Here is a 20,767-nt window from a genome sequence, read left to right on the forward strand (position 1 = left end):
ACTTGTCATGAGTATCTCATATCGTGGTCATTGTTTTGTCTTTCGTATGGTTTTGGGAATGTACTTTTTCGTTACACCCTTATTTGGTGGTGCAGTGGGGGCAATCTCTGGTAAACAGCTCCTGCAATACATGACTTGCGTATTTAAATGTACATGACATATACAGTAAGTGGTTGAATATTTCAACATCTGTGTATCTATAATTTCCACATGGAATTTGTGCATGAGCCCCCTTTCTCCTTGCAGGACTCAGGTCTGACCTTGACCTTGGGTACCAGACCTGGTAACATGAGCTAGTCAAGTGACAGTGTGTCGTCAGCTCTGCAGGTAATGAGCAAGGGACACTTTCGGTGATGAAGAAATAACAACAAACTCATGTTAGTATATTGCAGGTCTTCAATCGAATCTTGACTTAAAACACTTGACTGTTGTACAAGGAAACGAGATAAAATTGTTTGACAAATAGCGCCCCCTGGTGCTGTCTGCAATTGCTCTCAACTAGTCAACTTGCCACTCACATGGTCCTCAAGATCATCTTCGATAAAACCACGGTGGGGCAGAGGATGTCCAACAGTCTGCAGATAGTGCTACAAACACAGTGAAGTAAGTTACCTGGAGCTCGGTCGATGTATAAAACCAATGCAGCTGGAACACCCTACAAGCAGCTGCAAGTCATTACTGACTCGAACAAACTGTGTTTCCCTCCCATAAGAACATGTTTGGATCCGGTGATTCAAACCAGAACCACTTGTGTAATTTGATTTATATCATTTATGTTTTTGCCATGTACAGTATATGCACTGAGATCTGCATGTCGTGTGTAAATAGTCAAGGGTGTTCATATAAGTTGGTAAAGCAAGTTGTCCTCCATCTGTAAATCGAACCTAATCTCAAGTACAAAAGACCATTATTGTTACAATACACCGCAAGAAGTGCAGGTAAAAGGGAATTAAATCACACAGGAACAGACTCAAGTCAGTGGAGCGCAAAGTCATGCTGATAGACAGGGTCAAATGGACCCTAATTTACGTCCCCCAAACCATTATCTTACTATACCACGTTCGCTTTGACGTAATCTTTCTTTTCTCTATTGTTTAATGTCATACCGCTTTGTTTCCCTTGTGACTTTGACTGGATTGTCGTCAAAGCGCCGGCCATAAACACACGAATAAATAAACCCATCAATCTTTAGACGTTCCACATCTCATTTCATAAACATAGTGAGTTGTGACAGTTTAAAATCGACGAAGTCAGCATACGCTTTCCCGGCGGTCATGTAACCGAGTCACTGGAGAACTGTTGGAGTTGGTCCTGGTCTGATGCAGCACTCTTTCTCCTGAGTCGACACTTTTGCAGCACTTTCATCTCCTTTACGACTGACTCTACGTCTGACTCGCTTTACGTCTGATTCTCATAATAATATGAGAAACCCGATCATTGTAGCGTCATTTTCTCATGCTGTGGCTGTTTAAAACTGTTATTTCATTATTGCGTGACTAGTGGCCACAGTGGAATTTGTCATTTTATCAGTATTAAGTGACTCCCTCGGAAGAAGACGAGTGGCAGTAAAAGAATCGCTTTTAGCCAGTCATTGCCGTGGCCTCCGATAGTGGCGATAGCAACATGGACAGAGAAATTATCTTGGCCGACTTTCAGGTGAGTCTGTACAGTTTATCGCTATTATTACATGTTATGTTCTCCAGTAAATGCATTTGTGCCATTATGGGGTTCAAAAAAAGGCCACCGTGGCGAAATGTCGTTGTAAACAACAAAGCTAAGCTAACAAAACTGTCAGGCTGCTAACAGTTGTTTACAAGCCAGAACCGGCTAGCGAAGGTTCGGAAGATAAAACCAGCAATAGTGTCCATTGCCAAGCCAAGGTTTAATACTAAAAGACTCGTTCAAGCTAAATACTTTGAGCGGATGATGAGTTATTTTTCTAAGTCATCTTAACCAAACACATTATGTGTGTCGCCCCAAAAGGTATTCATTTACATTTAAGATCCAAAATGACTAAAGTATTTGTCAGAATGGATTGAGCTAAACGTTAGACACTATTGCTAAACTGATTTTAGGCTGTTTCTCAAAGGTAGTTATACTATGATTATCAATGTTGTCTTCCTAAACTCTTCATATATGAACCATGAGAGAGATGGATTATTTGTAAATAATTAATTTCACACCCATAGTATATTATTACTGTTGACTTTTGAGAACAGAATGTAAAAACGTTTTCGTTTTGTGGTATAAAGAACGCCAGCAATGTCTCCATGTGTTTCATCCAAATACAACTACACAGTATCTCAGGGATTAGGTTTTAGGTATTTATTTGAACTCTTGGTTTACTAGCAACGACAATTTGTAGCTTGGTCAGTAGGCAACTACAAATCTCAGTTATTTATTGATCTTTGTTATTTGGATCACAGTTAGAAAAAATGTTAAAGATAAAGCTTTCTATGCTATTCTAGAAGCAAGGCGGGTTTAGATGGTGTGCATTTAAATAAGCGAACTGGACTTGTGTTTGGATGATGTCCCATTATGGGGTTCACTTTACACCAAAATATACTTGTCTTGGCGCAGTTTTGTCATCTTTGGATTTGCCTCAATGGAAGATATCTAACATTTACAATACATTTTGGGGAAGGGGTATTTTCACAAGTCATCAGTCTGATAGTTTTACATAGAATGATTTGTTTTCCACAGGGCATTGTCTAAATGTGTATATGTTGTTTGTCTGGTTTTGCAACACCAATGGAATTGGAACCTTGAACAATATATGTAAATCAGCTGCTGAAAAAATAGGCATCAAGTGGTTGCCTGTGTTTTCCACTGAAAATCTGTCATCATAATAGTTCAGTCCCCAATATGTTGTGTACTGATTACTTATTATCATGCATGAAAATTATATGGTGTCTAATGCTTTTTATTCGATGCATGCGACTCTATGGCCGTGTTCTAGTTTCTTGTTAAACCGTGGATGGTGAACATCTCTAGTATTCTGCCGAAAGTACTTTCGTGAGAAGGGTGCATTTGAAGCAGGACAAAACCTGGATCTTTTAAGATTCACAACTGTCAAGAAGAGTGTCTTCAGCAAATAAGACTTGCTTTATTCAACAGATTTCACAGGGCAGAAGATAATTACTCATTCTTTTTAAAGAATTTATGGCTGGCAATGGCATGTTGGTTATTCTGACTTTACTCTCTTGTTTTCTCTACAGGCCTGCACTGGAATTGACAACATTGCAGAGGCAATCACTCTATTAGAGCTAAATAATTGGGATTTAGTGGTAAGTGGATTATTATTTGGCCTCAGATTTTGACAAGCAGGTATATTTTTTTCTAGTACCATACATAGGATCTAGAAATACTTCAATTTCCGATTTAGTTCATTGTCATGACCTAGAGATACATCAGTTCCCTATTTGTCATTCTGTATATGTTAACTTGTCTCTACTCTTTAAATACACTTCAACTTTTGTCTTTAATGTCTGCTGCTTTGGCAAGTCAAATTTCCCCATTGTGCAAAGATTGAGGGCTACCTAGTCTTGTCTAACAGTCATGTCTACAGACAAGTGATTGAGTGAGAAACATTGCACTTTTTGGTCAAGATTTTGCATGGAATGAGTCAGAAGATTAAAGGTCCTTTCATTGTACAGTGCACACGGCACAGGCCTGGTCTATATTTAGCTTGTTGCTGGCAGTCGGTCAAAGCAGGCAGCATCAGCATTAAAAAGTGGTGGCAGGACAGCGTGGACCTGGTCCCACTGCACCTGTAAATCTGATGACTTGCTGTTTCTTTGCAGTCGGCTTTATTTTAGAGAACAACCACTCAAGTTTTTGCTTAGTTGTTTCCACTTGATATTTTTGACTAAAGACTCTTTCTTTATTAAAAGATGCTCTCTTAGCTTCACGTGTAAGTAGGCATTCCCTTCATGTAATTTACCCCTTTTTGAGTGTGTATAGTCATAAAGGGGACAATGAATTTCTCTTCAGTCAAGCTGTGAATGCTGTGATTTTGCCAGCTTTGCTTTATGGTGTCCTCGACCAGAATGTGCATAAATGGACTCAGGGAGTATGAAATGGTGCCTACACTCATAAACGGGTGCGTTTGACTTCATATGTAACTGTTGCATCTACCTTGCTATTTACTGACCACATTGGATGTGCATGCATCATTCCGTGTAGACCACACCATGAAGGGACACATGGTGTGTATCCTCCTACATATGGTACAGATACAAATGCTGTCTGTCCAATCGGTCCAGTCTTGGTCATCTTGTATGCACCCAGTGACAGTTTGACCAAGCCTGTTGCAAGTGTTGATGTGAGAGCCCTTGTGTTTTATCTTGGGTCTAACTAACAATTTTGTACAAAACCAATGCTGTATTCTACTATAAAATGAAGTAAAGTGTGTGAATAGGTGAGAATTGCTTTTTGATCTTTGTTTTAAACCACGGATCATTTCTGCGTGGACCTCCTCCATGGTTTTGAACTGCCATTATTTGTGGCCAATTCCTTCCAAATTGCCTGTATCAGAACACACAGATTATTCTGGTTATCCACGAGACACTGCCATTGCCAAAAGCACCAATGAGCACATTAACCAACAATGAGTGTGTGTGTGTTAAAACGTCATGTGCTCTTTGTTGACAGTGGACAGTGCAGCGGGGTCAGTTTTGGCACTCTGGTCTATACCGCTGACTGTTAACTGTTTCATACACCTGTCACAGGGTGGATCAGAACATACTTTTCCCCCTCCCAACATTCTTTAAGGTTAGATGGGAGATGGCCGTGATGGTCATTAAATTGTGTTGGTCAGACTTAAGTTTATTATACTGTATATGAAATAGTCAGTCTATGGTTGAAGTACTATTTTGATTCAACGTAAGTGGGTTTGTTCAACCTCTGAAATTTGGATATGTACTAATATGTAATCTGTACTAATATATGTTAAGTTGTTGAATTCTGTTTTTACCTTCATTCCAGGCTGCCATTAATGGAGTGATACCACAGGAGAACGGAATCTTGCAAAGGTATGCAAGCTAATGCTTTCTACAGCAGGATTGTTGCTTGTCTGACTTGTACTCTAGTCATCATTGCTGTCTCCTTTTTTCCATCAGATGTTTCTGTAGCTGTTTAGAAAAAAAGATTGAATGTTGAATTAAATAACTGCTTTATTATAAATCTAATTTTGCAGCGTTAATTGCCACAAAGACCAGGACCATGTTTTTGGTTTGGATGTGAAGCCATCCCATTTGCTGACTGTGAAGTGCTTAAAGGTCCACTGTGAAACAATTTCAGTGGTTGAAAATCTGTGTTGCCTGATCACATATCCTTTTTTATGAATATTCACCACCCCCATCAAAGTCATGCGCCATCTTGAAATATGTTGGTCGGTAATGGACATGAAAGTGCTCCGCCTTTCACAATTACTTTTTGGCATAACACTGGCAATTACCCGTGTGAACCAGAATAACACTTAATTTGATGAAAGCAGGTCATGAACTTGAGATGTTAAAAACATTCACTTCCAAATAAATCTGATGGGGGGGGGGGGGGGGGGGGGGGGGGTTACTGCGAAGTAACTGCGAAGAGTTACTTCGCAGTTAGCTTAGCTGGTGCGAGTGGCATTACTTGTGTAACAGCAACACGCATGCTTTGATTCAGAGGTTGTTCATTCAAGCTTTCCAGTCTGAAATGGTGTAAACACACCAACATCTGTCGAGTGACAGCGTTGAGGTGGTGTTTGGGCGTCTTAAGGTTACAATGCATGCTCTTCTGATAATCTTCATTACTTATGGAACCCAGAGTCCTTAGCTCTTCCTCCAAGATTGAAATTGCTTAAAAATGTTTTTTCCGAAGCCGTGGGGCAGATAATAGCACAGCCTGTTTGCACCATGATCTAAGTTTAACGGAGTATAATTCAATGTGGTAATTCCCACTCTCTGACTTCACCTTTTTGAGCCCCATTGCTATTTGTGTAGATGTATGGTGTGTCTTGGCTTTTTGAACTGTGAAGGCTACTGTAGTTGTTATATGTACTTTCAACTGTGTTGTGCACAAGAGTTTATTGTATGTATGGTCTCAGGACTAAATGGAAGAATTCTTTCCTCAGTGGACTTTTAAAATTGATAACATCTGCTTTAAGGGTGTCATTTATCGAGACTCAATTAAAAAATAGAAGGTTGGTCGCCAATCAAACACAAACCAAACAATATACCTACAATATATTAAGCTTCTTTACTTTTCTCCCCTTATCTTTTATGTTGGCGAGCACTCCTTCTTATTCACTGCTTTTTACGATGCCACAGTGTCTATCACTGTGTTCTTTTAGTGTGTCCTAATCTAATTCAACAATGTCTGTATTTTATGGTGATCAGATTAGTGTATGTGCGTTTGTACGTTATTGTAGTTTTTCCCCAACAACTCGCAGGCATGCCTATGTTGTCTTCATGTCGAACATTAGCGACTTCCCTGCTGTGTCTAAAATATGTTATAAAATATGGTAATAATAATATGAATGTGCTCATCTTTCCTCTAGTAATTTTTCTAGCGACGTCAGTGAGGCCAGCGTATATGGACCTTCCAACCAAACAGAAGCAGCAGATGCAGCAGCCGGGGGCTCGGCTCCTCATTCGTCATCGTTGCCATCATCATCATCCTCACCATCACCCTCTGCTTCTGCATTTTGCCCTATCAACTCTTCTGCCCGGCACATCATTGAGCGTCAGCCCCGAATGCTCAACTTCAGAGTTGAGTACAGACAGCGAACAGTCGAACTGGTACTGGAGGAGAGCAACACAGTCGGTAAGCACAGTCGTACATCTTGCAAACGCTTCAAAAAAAACAAAAGTTTTGAAAGTCTTTTTCCTCATTTGCTTTGATCTCTAGGTGAAATCAAACAACTTCTAGAGACAGAGCTTGGTGTTCCAGTGTCCAAAATGCAGCTGAAGGGCTGGAAAGGTGGAGATGTGTCAGATAGTGTAAGTATAAGTATGAAGTTCATAAGTACACAAAAGAAAATATGAACAATATGGTCTTGACATTTATTGAGCTCATCTACAAGGCAGATATATTGCATTTTGTATTCGAATGTTTGCCATTTCATATGGTTCTCATGCAGGATCATATCAACTCGATGTTAGCTAATTAATGAAGTGAACGCATAATCATGAGTAAACCTGTAAACATGATGGGAGTTTTGTTTTGTGTTGTCTATATGTGACCTGTGAGCTACTGGCAACCTGTCTAGGGGGCCCTCTGCCTCTTACTCTGTTGCCTGCTCGGGCTTCGGCATCCCAGTGACTCCAGTAAAAGTATCAAGTTACATAAATGGTTGAACATCAGGAACAGATCATATCAGTGCAAATTCAAAATAACAGCTTCACAGAAATACTAAACCAAGAGTTGGGTTGCTGCCTTCCATGTACTAACACATATGTAATCATTATAGTGTAATAAAGTTGTCATGAGGGTAGTAACTTTAAAACGTATAAACCCCCCCAAAATAAAGGTAGTTCCTTAATATGCATCCGTTCTACCTGTCTAACTCTGTCAACATGTGTCTGTTTTTTTAGATGGTGCTGAGAAGTTTACACCTACCTAAGAACATCAGCCTCTATGTTTTGACTCCTGACATCGCTCCTGCTGCCAGCACCAGCAAAAACAGGTATTTCTAGTTTAAATATCAGAATTAACTTTTAACTGGTATTGTTACTTGGTGTTGAAGATGCCCGAGAATCAGGACCGTCATCTTATTTCGTAGTGTGCTTAATTACAAGTGAACAGCAGATGGCGCCCTACTACTATAGAACTGGCGTTACTTCAGTCGGATGTTCTGAGCTGCTTATTCCGTCTCGTCCATCATCAAACCTGACAACGTTGTTTGCAACTTTAGTAGAAGATAGCTGTTACCGTTAATTACTTCAGTAATTTACTTACTACTTTAATGTTTTGCTTTGCTAACCTCAACATAAAGTTACAGAAGTAGTGCAACGAGTGACGCTGACCTTTTGTTCTCATAGGGATTTCTTGTTTATCTCAAACCCTTGTTATAAACGAGAGTCATCCTGCTATATCCGGCCCTTCTTCTTTTGCCATTTGTAACAAACATTTTATTCTTTACCTGCAAAAGCAGAAAGATTGATTTTAATTCATTCCGTGGTCAGTACCATCATTATGAAAAAGAAGTAAAAAAAAAACGTCTTCAATATTCTAGAACTACAGGTGCTGACATCCTTACTTTCAACAAGATTAACATAAGCAGACGACATTGTAAGATGTCTCGTCTCAACTTTATGTTGGTGCTATGAAATAAAAAATGTTTTTTTCCATAAAATGTCTCACAAATTGCAAACCCTTATTTGAGATTTACAAATTGATGTATTCCTTTTCCATTTTTGGAATTGTACTAATTTGTCTCACTGATTGAAGTTTTGAGGATTTTGTCTCAAACTGAATTTATACTGTATATTTTCTTCTCTCTACTGTTTTCCTCCAAACATCTATAGTGAGGTTAATTGGTGACTGACATTTGTCACATTTGTTTGATGCACAGATGTCTGTTTCTGTGTTACCTGTGATGGACTGTATGAGGTTTTACTTGCCTCTCACTCTAATACTGTTTTCCATTAGTTTGTCTGAGATTTGTCTAAATGGATCTAAAATTTACATGTCACACCGCCAAAAGACTTATTTATTTATAAGGGTTTTGTTAATGACAATTCCATGTGAATCATGCTAAGTGGCAGTTATATTGTGTTGGCAGTTAATGGCCCTCATCTCCACGGTCTTCGCTCCCTCATGCACCTCGTCTTTTCACTCCCCCAATTACTGCTGTGTCTTTTTAACAGCACCGTTACCATTTCACCAAGTGATATCGATATCATTATAGGTGTCAGGAGCTCATTATTCTGTGTCAGCTGTTTCCTTGGTGAATAGAAGGGCGCTGGAATCAATCTTGTCCACATGCATTTGGGTGTAAATGTATGACTTAGTGTTCGTGTGTGGATGACCCTGCTACTGCTGTGAGAGGAACTGTGGCACGTCACAGAGTGAGGCTGGGAGGTACAGAACTTGCTTGTTTGTACCTATATACTTAGTCCTGGCAATTTTATGTGTTAAGCAAATACTAGCAATATGGACTATGTTTAAAAATGTTAGTTGGATATCTGTTGCACATTTGTGGCACAATTTCAGGTGGATTTTCCTGAAGAAAATAGTTTTTTTATTTCATATATTATACCACTGTGGCTTCAGCTCACTTTGGCTAAGGGGGATAGTCCCATGCCAGAGTGGAGGTATTGTCTCCTGAAAAGCATCTAGCATTTCCTTGAATCCTAAGATTGGCCCACTCCTGTCATCATATCTTTACAATGTGTCAACTCAAAGGCATCTGTATGAGTACAGAAAGGAAATCTTCCATCTCTTGATTCACCTCTAAGTTGAAGTATCACTGTAAAATTGCATGGGGAATTCTTTATCACCAACACCAAAGGTCATACCATGCTATTATGTCTGGTTTCCGCAGTTTGCTTTGCCGTCACTTGTTATTGTCCAAGATCCAGTCTGCTTGAATAAATATCACTGAGTTAATCAATATTAGGATGAAGGGACCGTCATCCACCCAAATATAATTTCAATGTTTATTTGCTTCAAATTGTTTCTGACTAAAATTAAATGCAAATGTCCTGTTGTGGTAATATCCCAGGCAATTACTTTGTGGAGCTTGGCTTGTGGAACACACACCTAACCAAACGGACTGATTAAATAGTGCTGCTCTGTCATTATGATCCCACTGAGCAAACTCCTCTTAGTTGTCTTGTTTGATTAGAAATAAGACTTGAAGCTTTTACAGATTTCCATTTGAGCACATATTCATCTCATATAGTTATTTAGTCAGCGATACGATTTGCTGTTAATACCTCTGTGTTGAAGTCCAGTTTAAAGAAGGTCTCTCTCTGGCTATGATGATGAGTGCCTGTGAATACAAGAGGGTGTTGAGAAGGAGCTAATCTCTTGCATAAATGATGAGGGCCTGATGAATATTTCAATGGAGCCTGTTTCCTCCCGCATTCGTTCTCTGCTGCAGCTCTCGGGAAGCATGTTTGCCAATGAAAGGTTATTTTTGTTCAAGAGAAATTGAGGAATTTAGAATGACCAAATGATTCATCAATTGCGGGGTTGGTTAGGGATCTTAGTAAATCTCACTTGCAGACGCTTCCTGGATGCAGCGTTTAGACATAGTGCAAAGTTTCTTTCAGTTGTTGTGCTATATGGGTTCGGATGGCCGAAAAAAACAGAGCAGAGTCAGGGCGGTTTCATATTTTTCTTCTCTGTTGTGGATGCAAAATATGGAGGAGGTAAGAGGCACTTGTATAAGAATAATTCATTGAAATGTTTCTTAGACAATATGAGTGCGTGAGCAACAGTGTTCATGGGTTATTCCCTCATAACACACACACATCACTCAGTGCATGCATGTGGCACGGCAAGTTTAATAAGGTCTGCTCTGTACCACAGGGACTTGCAGTTTAGGACTATAAGCTCACCTCAAAATGAAGCCAATCTGTTTAGCCTGATGTTTTCTTCGGCACATTGCTAAGTATTTATCCAATGACATTTTACCGCCACCCTGCTAATGCCACATTCAAATTGGCCCCGGCGATGACATGTGGAGCACCTTTGTTTCTGTCTCATGCTGTCCTCTCCTCGACTGTCTGATATTATTCTTGAACCATGGGTTTTGTTTATACATGTGAAGTGACTGGCCCCTCGGGACTGATGCAAATTGACTCATTATGAATTAATCAGGTTGTGGTATTTGTATTCATAAAATGAAAATTTGAAATTTAACACAATTCTGCTCACACTATAACCAAATGCCTTTGTTAGTCTCACTGTTAAGATGTTCTTTCTATGCTTGGAAGGACAGAGTAACACTTCTGCTCAGTTTACCCTCCGTCATCTCGATCTATTTAGGAGGGGAATCTCCTGCCAGCTATGGCTCGGGAAGGTGTCCAAACATAATCACGATATTATAACTGCAGCCATATTTATGTCTCCACTGCTGTCATTTCTTCTCTTTCTGTCCCTCTGTTTGTCTGTCTCATTCTCTCCACCCCTTCTGCTCTGCCATATTACATATGCATCCATCCTTCCCACTCTACACATTTCCAATCTTCCCCAGTTAGCTACAACAAACATTACATTTACATATTGATTTCGTAGTTTTAGTCAATGTAAATATGCTCTCATTACAGTAAATTTGAGCTTCTGTTAACATAAGCTCGTCCAGATCTATGCAGATTAAGGGTGTGATTGCATAATTAATGTGTGTGCTACATATTAATTCCCCCATCCATTTCGTTCTCCTGAACTCTTCCTCTTCTCCTTGGTTCTGAGCCCTGATTAAGTGCCTGCTTCGGCCTTTAAGCCCCCATTGATATTCAGCCTCACAGTCCCAGCGTTTGCTCAAAATGCTACTTAACCTCAAAGCTCATTGTAAAAGCTTCCAAACCTTGATTCCCCCACCTCCTACTCTCCACGTGAAGCTCACAGTGTCTGCTTTTCCTAGCGATGTTTCAGTCGATATAAAAGGCTGAACTTCTATTGGACTGTTTTAATCTAAGAATACTGGTGTCTCTTAATTTTGATGATCATTTATTAGACTTTTCTGCCACTGTTACTACCTGTCCTGTTTTGCTATTAGTATTATTTAGTTGGATGAAGATGCATGTCTGTTATTTTCAATGTGTGGAACCATTGCTGCTGAAATTCCACATGTACATTGTAGAGTTTAGGATTATGTGGCGTTGAGCTTGCAAAGTAACATACAGTCATGCAAGGGTGGTTATATATTAGTGTCCTGCTGTGCTGAGCAATTGGTAGGCTTGTTAAGGCATAACTAGTGACGTGAGTCGATATTCCCTAAAGGAGAGCGTCACTTTCACCAGCGGGGTATTGCTTGGTGACAAGCTGGAGCTTGCCCTTCACTTGTTGCTGCTGGTGATAACGACTCTTCATTCGCCTCCTGTTGTTTATGCGTTGTTGTGTATGTTGTCTTATAATTTGTTTGTTTTAGGTTGATTTATGGTTATTGGATTCATGTTTCACTCTGTTTTCTCTTTCTCCTTTTTAGCGCTCACTCAGAGTCTCTAAACCAGAACTATCTCTTGGTCATCAGTCACCACGAGGCCCAGAGGGAATACAGCTTAAACTTCCCTGGTTCAAGAACCATTCAGGAGGTAAATGTGGCGTCTGTGCACAGACATTCACAAAGTGGTGGTAGATGTGCACATTCACAACAATTGTATCACTGTACGCAATACTGCTTGTTACGTTAAATCTTTCAATCCAATTCAAGTGTCTCACAAAATCAAAGTGTAGAAAAAATGTTGGACAGCGTTCTCCTCCTCTCACTACCTTGGGTACACTCGTTTCCGTCACTAGATGAGGGACTTAACATTGTTTGATCTTCAGTCGAAATGGAGACTGTCCATTTCCTTTGCTCATTTGAAACTGAACAGTAGATTTTGCGGCATATGAAATATTTATCATCATCCAAATTGCACCCAGTCTAGTCCTTCCTTCATTATTCGGTGGCATACCAATTAGGGTCTGAGTGTCTAACTCTCTCATGCTGAGACATGAGCAGTCATTTATAATTCACTAGAGGTCACCTGCTGTCACACTTCCATGGAAACTCAAACTATTACACAATACACCTTCCCATACATTTTGTATTGTTTGTTTTCCCTGCACTCCATCTTAGTTGTAGCTCTCGTCCTTACTTGACATGAGATATTAGTTTCTGTCCAATGAAAAGTGAGTGAGTGAGTGAATGAAGGAAAGGAAAAAGATACAACTTTACCAATTGCTAACTGTGCTGACTTGTATGTTTTCATTGTCATCAAATGATAAAATGTCCAACATATGTCCTCCATGTGGTGTAATGATACTTAAAATGTCTCTGCTGTCAATGAATGATTTTATTTAATAAGATCATTATACCCTGCATCTAAGCTCAAGTCTGGATTTCTGCCCTCTCCTACGTGTATGTCTCCTCCTCTCGCTCTCTTTTGGGGCAGATGGTTTTGATGAGCACCCACTGTGAACCTTAAGTGTTTCTGTTGGGATTACAAACACAAGGGAGGAACCCCTGCGGTGTGGGAGGGGAAACCATCATCACAGAAAGCTAGCATTGGACTCTAGGCTTGGCGGGGGTGCAGAATGAGGCCACAGGCAGTGGCTATTGGACAATGTGGGCTTTTAACAGGCCTTCGTGTAATGGTCTTTACCTTACGCATGCTCGTCTTTAGGCATCACCAGACCCCCTGTGGCGCAAATGAGGCAAAGGACTTTAACCTGCTTCTGTTAGCCACATATTGACTGTCTTCCATATTTATGCCTCCTTGCTTACATTCTGTGCAAAGTTACAGACACACATGGAATCCACTGTCTCTTCTCTTCGCCCCATTCTCAGTTTTGTTTCAGCTGAAAACCAAACAACGGTTCCGGAGTCTGCGTATCAATGGGAATAGTCCCATCTTGTTGTTTTTGTCTTTACCCAAAGGCTCTGGCTGTGGCTTGTGGCTCCCGGCGAACTGTCCTTGCCCCTCCTGTTCTATCCATTCATTCTTCCATCTTACGCTCTGTGTCCCTACTCTCCTGTCTTTTCCCTCTCCATATGTAGAGAAGAGGGTGGCGTAGAATGTGATTGGCATAACAGACAAGAGCGGGGATAAGTTGCTGGCTATCCTGCTAGATAAGCTGAAGTGCAAATGTTTGCCAGGGAAGTAGAGGGTAGAATAGGGATTGCTGCCTGGTCCCAACTTCTCCGTGATCAGACCAGTTGTCCCAGGGATTTCCCTCAAACCCCCACCCAGGGCCAGTCCTGGGCCTCATCCCCGCTCTGCAGCTGGGAAACATATAGGGACCAAATGCTGATGGGCCACAGAGTTGAGAAAAAGAAGGTTCATCTAAAAAGGAATGAAAGGAAGGCATCTGGTGCCTTGGGGCGAGGAAGAAAGGGAGAAAGAGCGAGCAAGCTTGTGACTGTTAAACGGAAACCTTTCCTTCTCTTTGATTTGCTTCCAGTCAGGGATTACATGCCATTGGCATTTACAATGATTGGTTCATTAATTTCGCTCTGAAGCATATTGCCCAGTTGCACCTCAGTACACAGTGATTTAAGCCACGGCACAGCTGTCTCTTAACAAGCTCCTTTTAAACACTGCTCTCCATCATTCTCTTATCATTTTTTGCCTGTGTCTTTACCGTGTCTTTACCAAGTCAGAACAAGAAGATACAGAATATTGAAGATACTGAATCAGAAAAAAGATGGCAGTTGACTAACAGATGTCCCCATTGACCTATGTGTATTAGTTATTTCTTCACTTTGTATTTGCTTCTGGTTCTTCTTAAAATGTGTCATAGAAGTGGGTCTCTGATATCATAACATTATTTTAACTATTGGCTGTTCTAAACGTTGGCTGCCAGGGCTTATCATGTTGTCTTCCATTGTGATTTTTGAAGATAGGGGGCAGTATGAGGCAGATTTGTTTTTAAGCTAGTTTCATCAAGTATCAGAAGGAAGAATTCTTAACAATTGCAGATAACAAATCATTATAAGTCTGAAGTCACTGTATAAATAACTGGTTATTTATTAGTTGTTATTGACTTCTGACCACATGAACTGAGTAACATTTACTGGTAAGATTGGTTATTTAGTAATCATTGCACGGTAAAATGCTATTTCATCAGGATCGTCATCAAGAACTAGTCTTGCTGATATTTTTGCAGAGGGTAGGTCACTTATGTTGCTGTGTTGTCTCACTGTGGTGAGATCAACTTGGCCTTTCATTTCACTGTCTGTCCCTACTCTTCCTTCCCACCTCTCAACCTCAGTCTCTGGGTGATGGGCGTTAGTTTGTTGTTTCTCCAAGGCAGTTTTAACCTCTGACAGCAGTCTGTTCATTACTAGTGTTTATGCCTCTTCTATCTTCCCTTTCCCCTTCTATTCATCAGCTGGCTAGGCGGTCAGTCAAATCCCCGTGGTCCGGCTGGTCAAACATAGATATTACTCTCTGTAATAACATTGGCCACCCGCCCTGACCCTGGACGTCTATACTTGCCATGGTCAGTCCTCATAAGGATGGCCACTTAGCACTCTAGTGTGGGAATGAAAAAAGAGAGACTATAGACAGACTTATTTATAAATCTGCTTCTAAGTGTGTTTGAATCTGTGGCCCAGAGCTGCACACTTGAATTAAATATAATTTGTAATAAAATACTTTGTTTAGTCCATAAAGGTGGTTATTGGAATGCATTTATGCATTGCACATATCAATAATTAAAGGACTTATAGTTTTTATTGTAACTTATTCTAAGACATCTTAATTTGCTGTTTCGCATCAGTCACATATCAGTCAACATTGTAGTTATGGGACAAAGGGTTGTTAATGAAGGCACAAATAGCTGGACACAAGATTATGAAATACGTTCAGCATGCATGCACTGGCTTTTGAGTTCATGCAAATTATGGTGCTTTAGCTAAATATAACAATATAGTCACTGTGATTTTCAATTGCTGTTTGGTGGAGTTTTCTTCAGCTCATGCATTAGTATCTTGATGCAATTGCCAACATGTCGTGTCAACAGTTCGACATGGTTGCAAGTTCCTTAGTAGACGACTGGCCCAATAGTCTTGATGGTTCTGTGTTTTTCAGCTGGCCTGCTGCTTTACCCAACATTGGCTTTGACTTTGTGTTTGTAGCATTCTTTCAGTTTCCACGTCCATGAGCAGCAGGGCTTCATGTGCTCAAGGATCTATCTTTCCACCATGCTCTCTACAAAGATAGGCTTTTACTTGTAGGTGTTAGGATCTCAGCTTGACAATGGACTGTTTTCTCAGCATCAGTGTCCGGTGCTGTGTGCCCGGGGGCCAGAATTTTCCTGCACAAATGCGCCAAAGTCCACGCCGGCTAGTGCTCAGACGCCGACCGGCTTTGATCATCTTCGTCTGGCGCACATTAGGCTGGCGTTGAGGCTTTAGATCAGCGTTCTCCTGCTAGGTGTGACGGGGTGCTCAATGAGACAGACGCTGCAGGCTGCTAACTGTTTAAAAAAAAATTTGAATGTTATCAATTGTCTCAGATTGTGAGTCTGCGTATGTGTGGACGAAGAGAAATACTGTTCATTTCAGAACGTGGTGGTGTTGATGCTGGTATTAGCTCTGGCATCTGAAGAATTCTGAAAACACTGGATGGATTTTTTTTTCTCCTCCACCGTGTCTGCCTAGGTCTTTCTAAACCTCTTCCTTTTCCCAGAAGCTCAGGAGGGGACAGTTCAATTGCTCTTGTCGACCACCGCTCTCTGTAGTCATCATGTACTCATCAAAATATTAAGCTGTACTGTTTTGTCTAAAATCTGTGTGTGACTTGTCTGGTCAACCTCTGTTTTGTGTGTTCCTGTACAGGTAAAGAGGAACATTTCAGACTTGACTAACATCCCTGTCAGACATCAACGCTGGGAGGGTTGGCCTGCATCAGCTTCGGATGACTCTGTAAGAAACACACACATACACACAATGCACTGTGCACAGACATTCTCACAAGATTAGTTAAAGAAGTGAAATAGACTGGAAAAAGAAGAAACCAAAGGCAGAATATGCGTCAGTCAAGAGCTTTTTTTGGCTAAACTGCTACCCTATTTTTTTTATTACACAAAGAAATGTGACCTCAGATCACCAGACGTAGTCAATACTTTATAATTATTAATTACTTGCTAATGCGCTGCAAATACACTCATGAACAAGCACTTTATTTAAGATGCGTGATTGAAATGTATAGTAACTGAATAGGTTTTAATGCTCCTTTTGCTGTCCAGACAGCACAGTCAGCTGGAGGCATAATTAAGACGTCAAATGCAATTTGGCATTGAGTTCTCGATCTGTCGACAATCAAGTTCTCTTCATTGAGTCCTCCTGACCTCGCACAACCTTGTGTTCTTCTTCATCCCATTGATTCCTCGCCCAACCCAGCTGATTTCAGCCACCCCACATACACAACCTTAAGGAACCTTTGACCCTTTTGTCCAACTGGCCTTTAACAACGTACGTGTTCCCATGCTAATTGTATGGGCTGGGTTATCATGCGACATTGCAAAGCTGTTGGGCATACATTACAGCCTGAACCCTTAGCTTGGAAGTTTTTCAACTGTTTGTGTTAGTCTGCCTTTCTTTCTCAATGTCTCAAGTCACAATTGCATTTGACTGCGGTGTTTTTGACAACTTTGAAAACAGTGATCTCATGCTCAAGTTTTTGGTTTATGAACTTAGGAAAACAAATGGGGGGCAGGGTGGAATCCCAATACACCGTTTCAAATGAATATTTTAAAAATGCCCTGGCAGTTTTTAAGATTAATTGATATAAATTTTTTAAGTATTGTTGGTTCAAGTATGCTGATCATTAGTGTATGACTTAAAGAATGTCTCAATGTGATCTTTTATTTTATTCATGGAGGAACCACAATGATGAGACATGTGAAGTACATGCTTGCCATGAAAATTGGACACACACAAAACAAAGCCAACAGCTGTCATTGTTTTTTTTCCTTTTATGAGACTACAATGGTCAGATATTTCTGATTAATCTTAGAGATTTCACTTGCTCTTCATACTGAAACATATCCACAAATGAAATGCTTCACATTGTTATTGAGAAATCCTGCAATACATGTTTGGGGATTGGCTTAATATGCTAGACAGACTGGGGTCCCAAATTACAACTTATTCAGAAACAAATGCTTTGGTTAAAGTATTTGGGATTATAATAAGTGCAATGAAAAGTTTTTATGTTTTTTTCCTGTGAGAAGAACTAGCCCCTTGAGTAATGTTTTCGTGTGTAACTTTGTTAGTGCAATTTCCCACTGAAAGAATAATCCTGCCTTTCAGTGTAACTAATTCTTAAGTTTCATGTCACCTAACCTGATAGTGTCTTCTTAAAAGTGTTTCATTGTTTATTGTTTCTTGAATGAGTGAAACTTGAAATACGATCATTTCAAGTGTGTGTGTGTATTTGTTGGCTTGTTTTGCCATTCTTGTGAGTACAAAATCTTGACAAGCCACCATTTTTGTGAGGACATTTTGACCTGTCCTGACAAGGTTTAGAGGGTTAAAACTTCAGTAAACGTAGTTTTTAGTTCGGTTAAGAGTAAAGGTTAAAAGGATGTTTAGCCATTTGTTTTAGATCTTCAGGTTTAAGAGGAGAATCAAAACAAAAATTTCCACTAAGGAATCTGCTACCTGTCTACCTCTGACTTCTGTGACTTCATCATTGGTTATGGAGCGTGGTGCCACGCATTTGACACAGTCCTTTCCTCCTGCGAGGCAGAGGGATGATCGACCTTTGAAAACTGCGCTCATCTGTGGCAAAATTATTGTCGATGTTAACAATCTGTTTATGCGGTCATAATGCGTTAATTTGCTCTAAGTAAGATAGTTTATAATTTGAAATGATTATTGGACTCATATCACATGCCTTTCCTCTGCAGATACATTGCGATGTTTTGTTTGTTCTCTGTCCTTAGTCTGAAGCCCAATCGATAAGAAACATGATACCTCCACATTTCTTTTGAAAGACCACTCTGCCTCAATACCTGGAATGATTGACAGGCCATAGCGCAGTTTTATTGTATTTTGCCCATCTGCTTGAAGCCCTCACTGTAATCCTTTCTTCCAGCCAGTAATTGCTGACATTTATGTAGTGTTTCATGGTGTTTGCTAATGTATTAATGCGGTAGAGCCTCATAGGTGCTTTGCCTTGTAGGCCATCACCCCTCTTCATTTCCCCACTGGCATTAATGGAATCCTTCTCTACCCGATAGTGGCCTATGGTTTCAACGGTTTATTGTGGGGAGCCTGTGGTTACCATAGCAACATGGCTCAGAAATGAGCTTAGAAGACCCCTCTCTTGAGTATTTGATGCCTTTTAGGTGACATTCAGTGCAACTTTTCATTTTCCCCATGTATGTTTTCTGTTCATAAAGCCACTGTCTCAGCTTGATCTATCCACTGTCCTATCTATCCTATTTTTTTAAACTAACTTTTGTCTGTCTATCAGTATGAAAAAGCAGTTTGAGAAATTGTAAAATAAGTTGTATGGGTGAACTGTTATTGGCCAGCTGTTGGAAGAGCACCTCAGAAAATGAATTTACCCCGTTCCAGTTGTTACGGTTTGATGGTGTAGTGTTGATCATCTGCCTGACACAATACAGTAGTTGGATTGAATACATTCTCACAAATATTTTGGGAAATCAATCCATCTTATTGATCAACTTGCCAACATCCCTTCACTTTCTTGTGTCCTCTCACTCTCATCCTCATCAGTTAAGCAAACATGAACGAAGGTGCTTGTAGGGTTGTGCTTGCTATCGGTGCAGCTGTCAGCAGCAATTATCTCACACTCACAGCCAGACACCTAATCCAAACATGGCCAACACAAGAAAAGAAAAAATGAAACACAGAAAGAATGAAGGGAGAAGAAGAAGAGTAGAGAGAAGGGAAGAAAGACTTCAAGCGCTAGGAAAAGCAGGGAGGGGTTTTTGCGGAGAGAGAAAATTCTTTCCCTTTATCACTCCCTGAATGCTCAGACCCTCAATGCAAGTGTTAATTAAAAGAATCCAAAAAAGAAGAGCCAGTTCCTTTGTCTGGAGATGTGAGAGAGGGTAATTTGGGGGGGGGTTAACCTCATCACCTCACCCTCGTGCCCTGCGGTGCTTCAACGTTGTGTCCGCGTTTTACCACTGAGCCGTCAAGCTGCACTTGTGTACCTCAACATCAGGAGAAGCCATTGGGTCAAAGTGAAGGAGAGGATTGAGAGGCACTCAACAACTCATTTTTCCCCTTAATTCACCTCCCCTCCGTGCATCCATGTCAGCCCAGATCCTTCAGGGTGTTTTTGAGAGGGGAAGTGATCAACTTCATTTATACACACACTTGGGCCCGTAGACGAAGTGCTCCTTTTGTTTGTTGTGTGAGCAAAGGGTTTATGGAGATCATCTAAACGGCCACTGGTAGGATTCTCACGTTTGATTGCCACTCAATATGAGAATTGTCTGAAGAGGCCTTGGGCCATTCCTTCAAGGAAGAGGAAGTTTTTTTTTACTTTGTGGATTTTTCAAGTTCTATGTATTACATTTGAAGGTTCAAATCCAACACTTACGCTTTTAAATATTCCCATTTCAACACAACATTTCTTATTGAATTATGTGTTTTTGTGTTTCTCAAAATCTGAGGTCACAAGATTTGTTTTAAAACTATGGTCAGTGACTATCAAAAAGGGTCCAACACCAAGACAGACATCAGCTCAAGATGATTAAAAGATAAATTAAGCAATTTAGCACTTTGCTTAAAATTAATGCATTTGGACTATTTTATCAGAAAATACAGGCTACAATATGTTCCATTTGATGTGTAGTGTGACCGGTATATTCAGCAGAAACCCTGAATTAAAAAACAATGCCTAAATCTGTGAGATGTAAACAAAATGCTTGCGTTCTAAATTTACACATTTAGATATGTATTTACTTTTTTGGTGGGATGTTGGAATTGTTCAGTAGACAGTGAGCTTTGGTGTGAGGTTTGCCTCTTAATAAAAAATATTCCCATGTTGCTGACAAGGTTGAGTGATTACACTGTTCTGGTTAGCTATTGAAGTTGAGGCTGGCGTGAAGATCTTTATTTTAAGCGGGACATAGAAACTCCCCG

At 40.3% G+C, this 20,767-nt stretch overlaps 1 protein-coding gene across 6 annotated transcripts in view; it reads left to right on the forward strand.

The window, feature by feature from the left end:
• The first annotated feature begins 1,231 nt into the window (after positions 1 to 1,231).
• faf1 (Fas (TNFRSF6) associated factor 1) overlaps positions 1,232 to 20,767 on the forward strand; it is a 55,944-nt gene continuing 36,408 nt past the window's right edge. For all 6 annotated transcript variants that reach the window (XR_008414880.1, XR_008414877.1, XR_008414881.1 and 3 more), the window contains exons 1-8: positions 1,232 to 1,656; positions 3,219 to 3,287; positions 4,987 to 5,033; positions 6,542 to 6,807; positions 6,892 to 6,983; positions 7,578 to 7,669; positions 12,140 to 12,245; positions 16,478 to 16,564. Coding sequence is in view for 1 of the 6 variants with exons in the window: in XM_053868564.1 (XP_053724539.1) it covers positions 1,624 to 1,656; positions 3,219 to 3,287; positions 4,987 to 5,033; positions 6,542 to 6,807; positions 6,892 to 6,983; positions 7,578 to 7,669; positions 12,140 to 12,245; positions 16,478 to 16,564 (792 nt within the window). In the remaining 5 variants the exon portion in view is untranslated. The remainder of the gene's footprint in view (positions 1,657 to 3,218; positions 3,288 to 4,986; positions 5,034 to 6,541; positions 6,808 to 6,891; positions 6,984 to 7,577; positions 7,670 to 12,139; positions 12,246 to 16,477; positions 16,565 to 20,767) is intronic.

Source organism: Synchiropus splendidus, chromosome 1 (assembly GCF_027744825.2).
Source record: "Synchiropus splendidus isolate RoL2022-P1 chromosome 1, RoL_Sspl_1.0, whole genome shotgun sequence".
NCBI lineage: Eukaryota > Metazoa > Chordata > Actinopteri > Syngnathiformes > Callionymidae > Synchiropus > Synchiropus splendidus.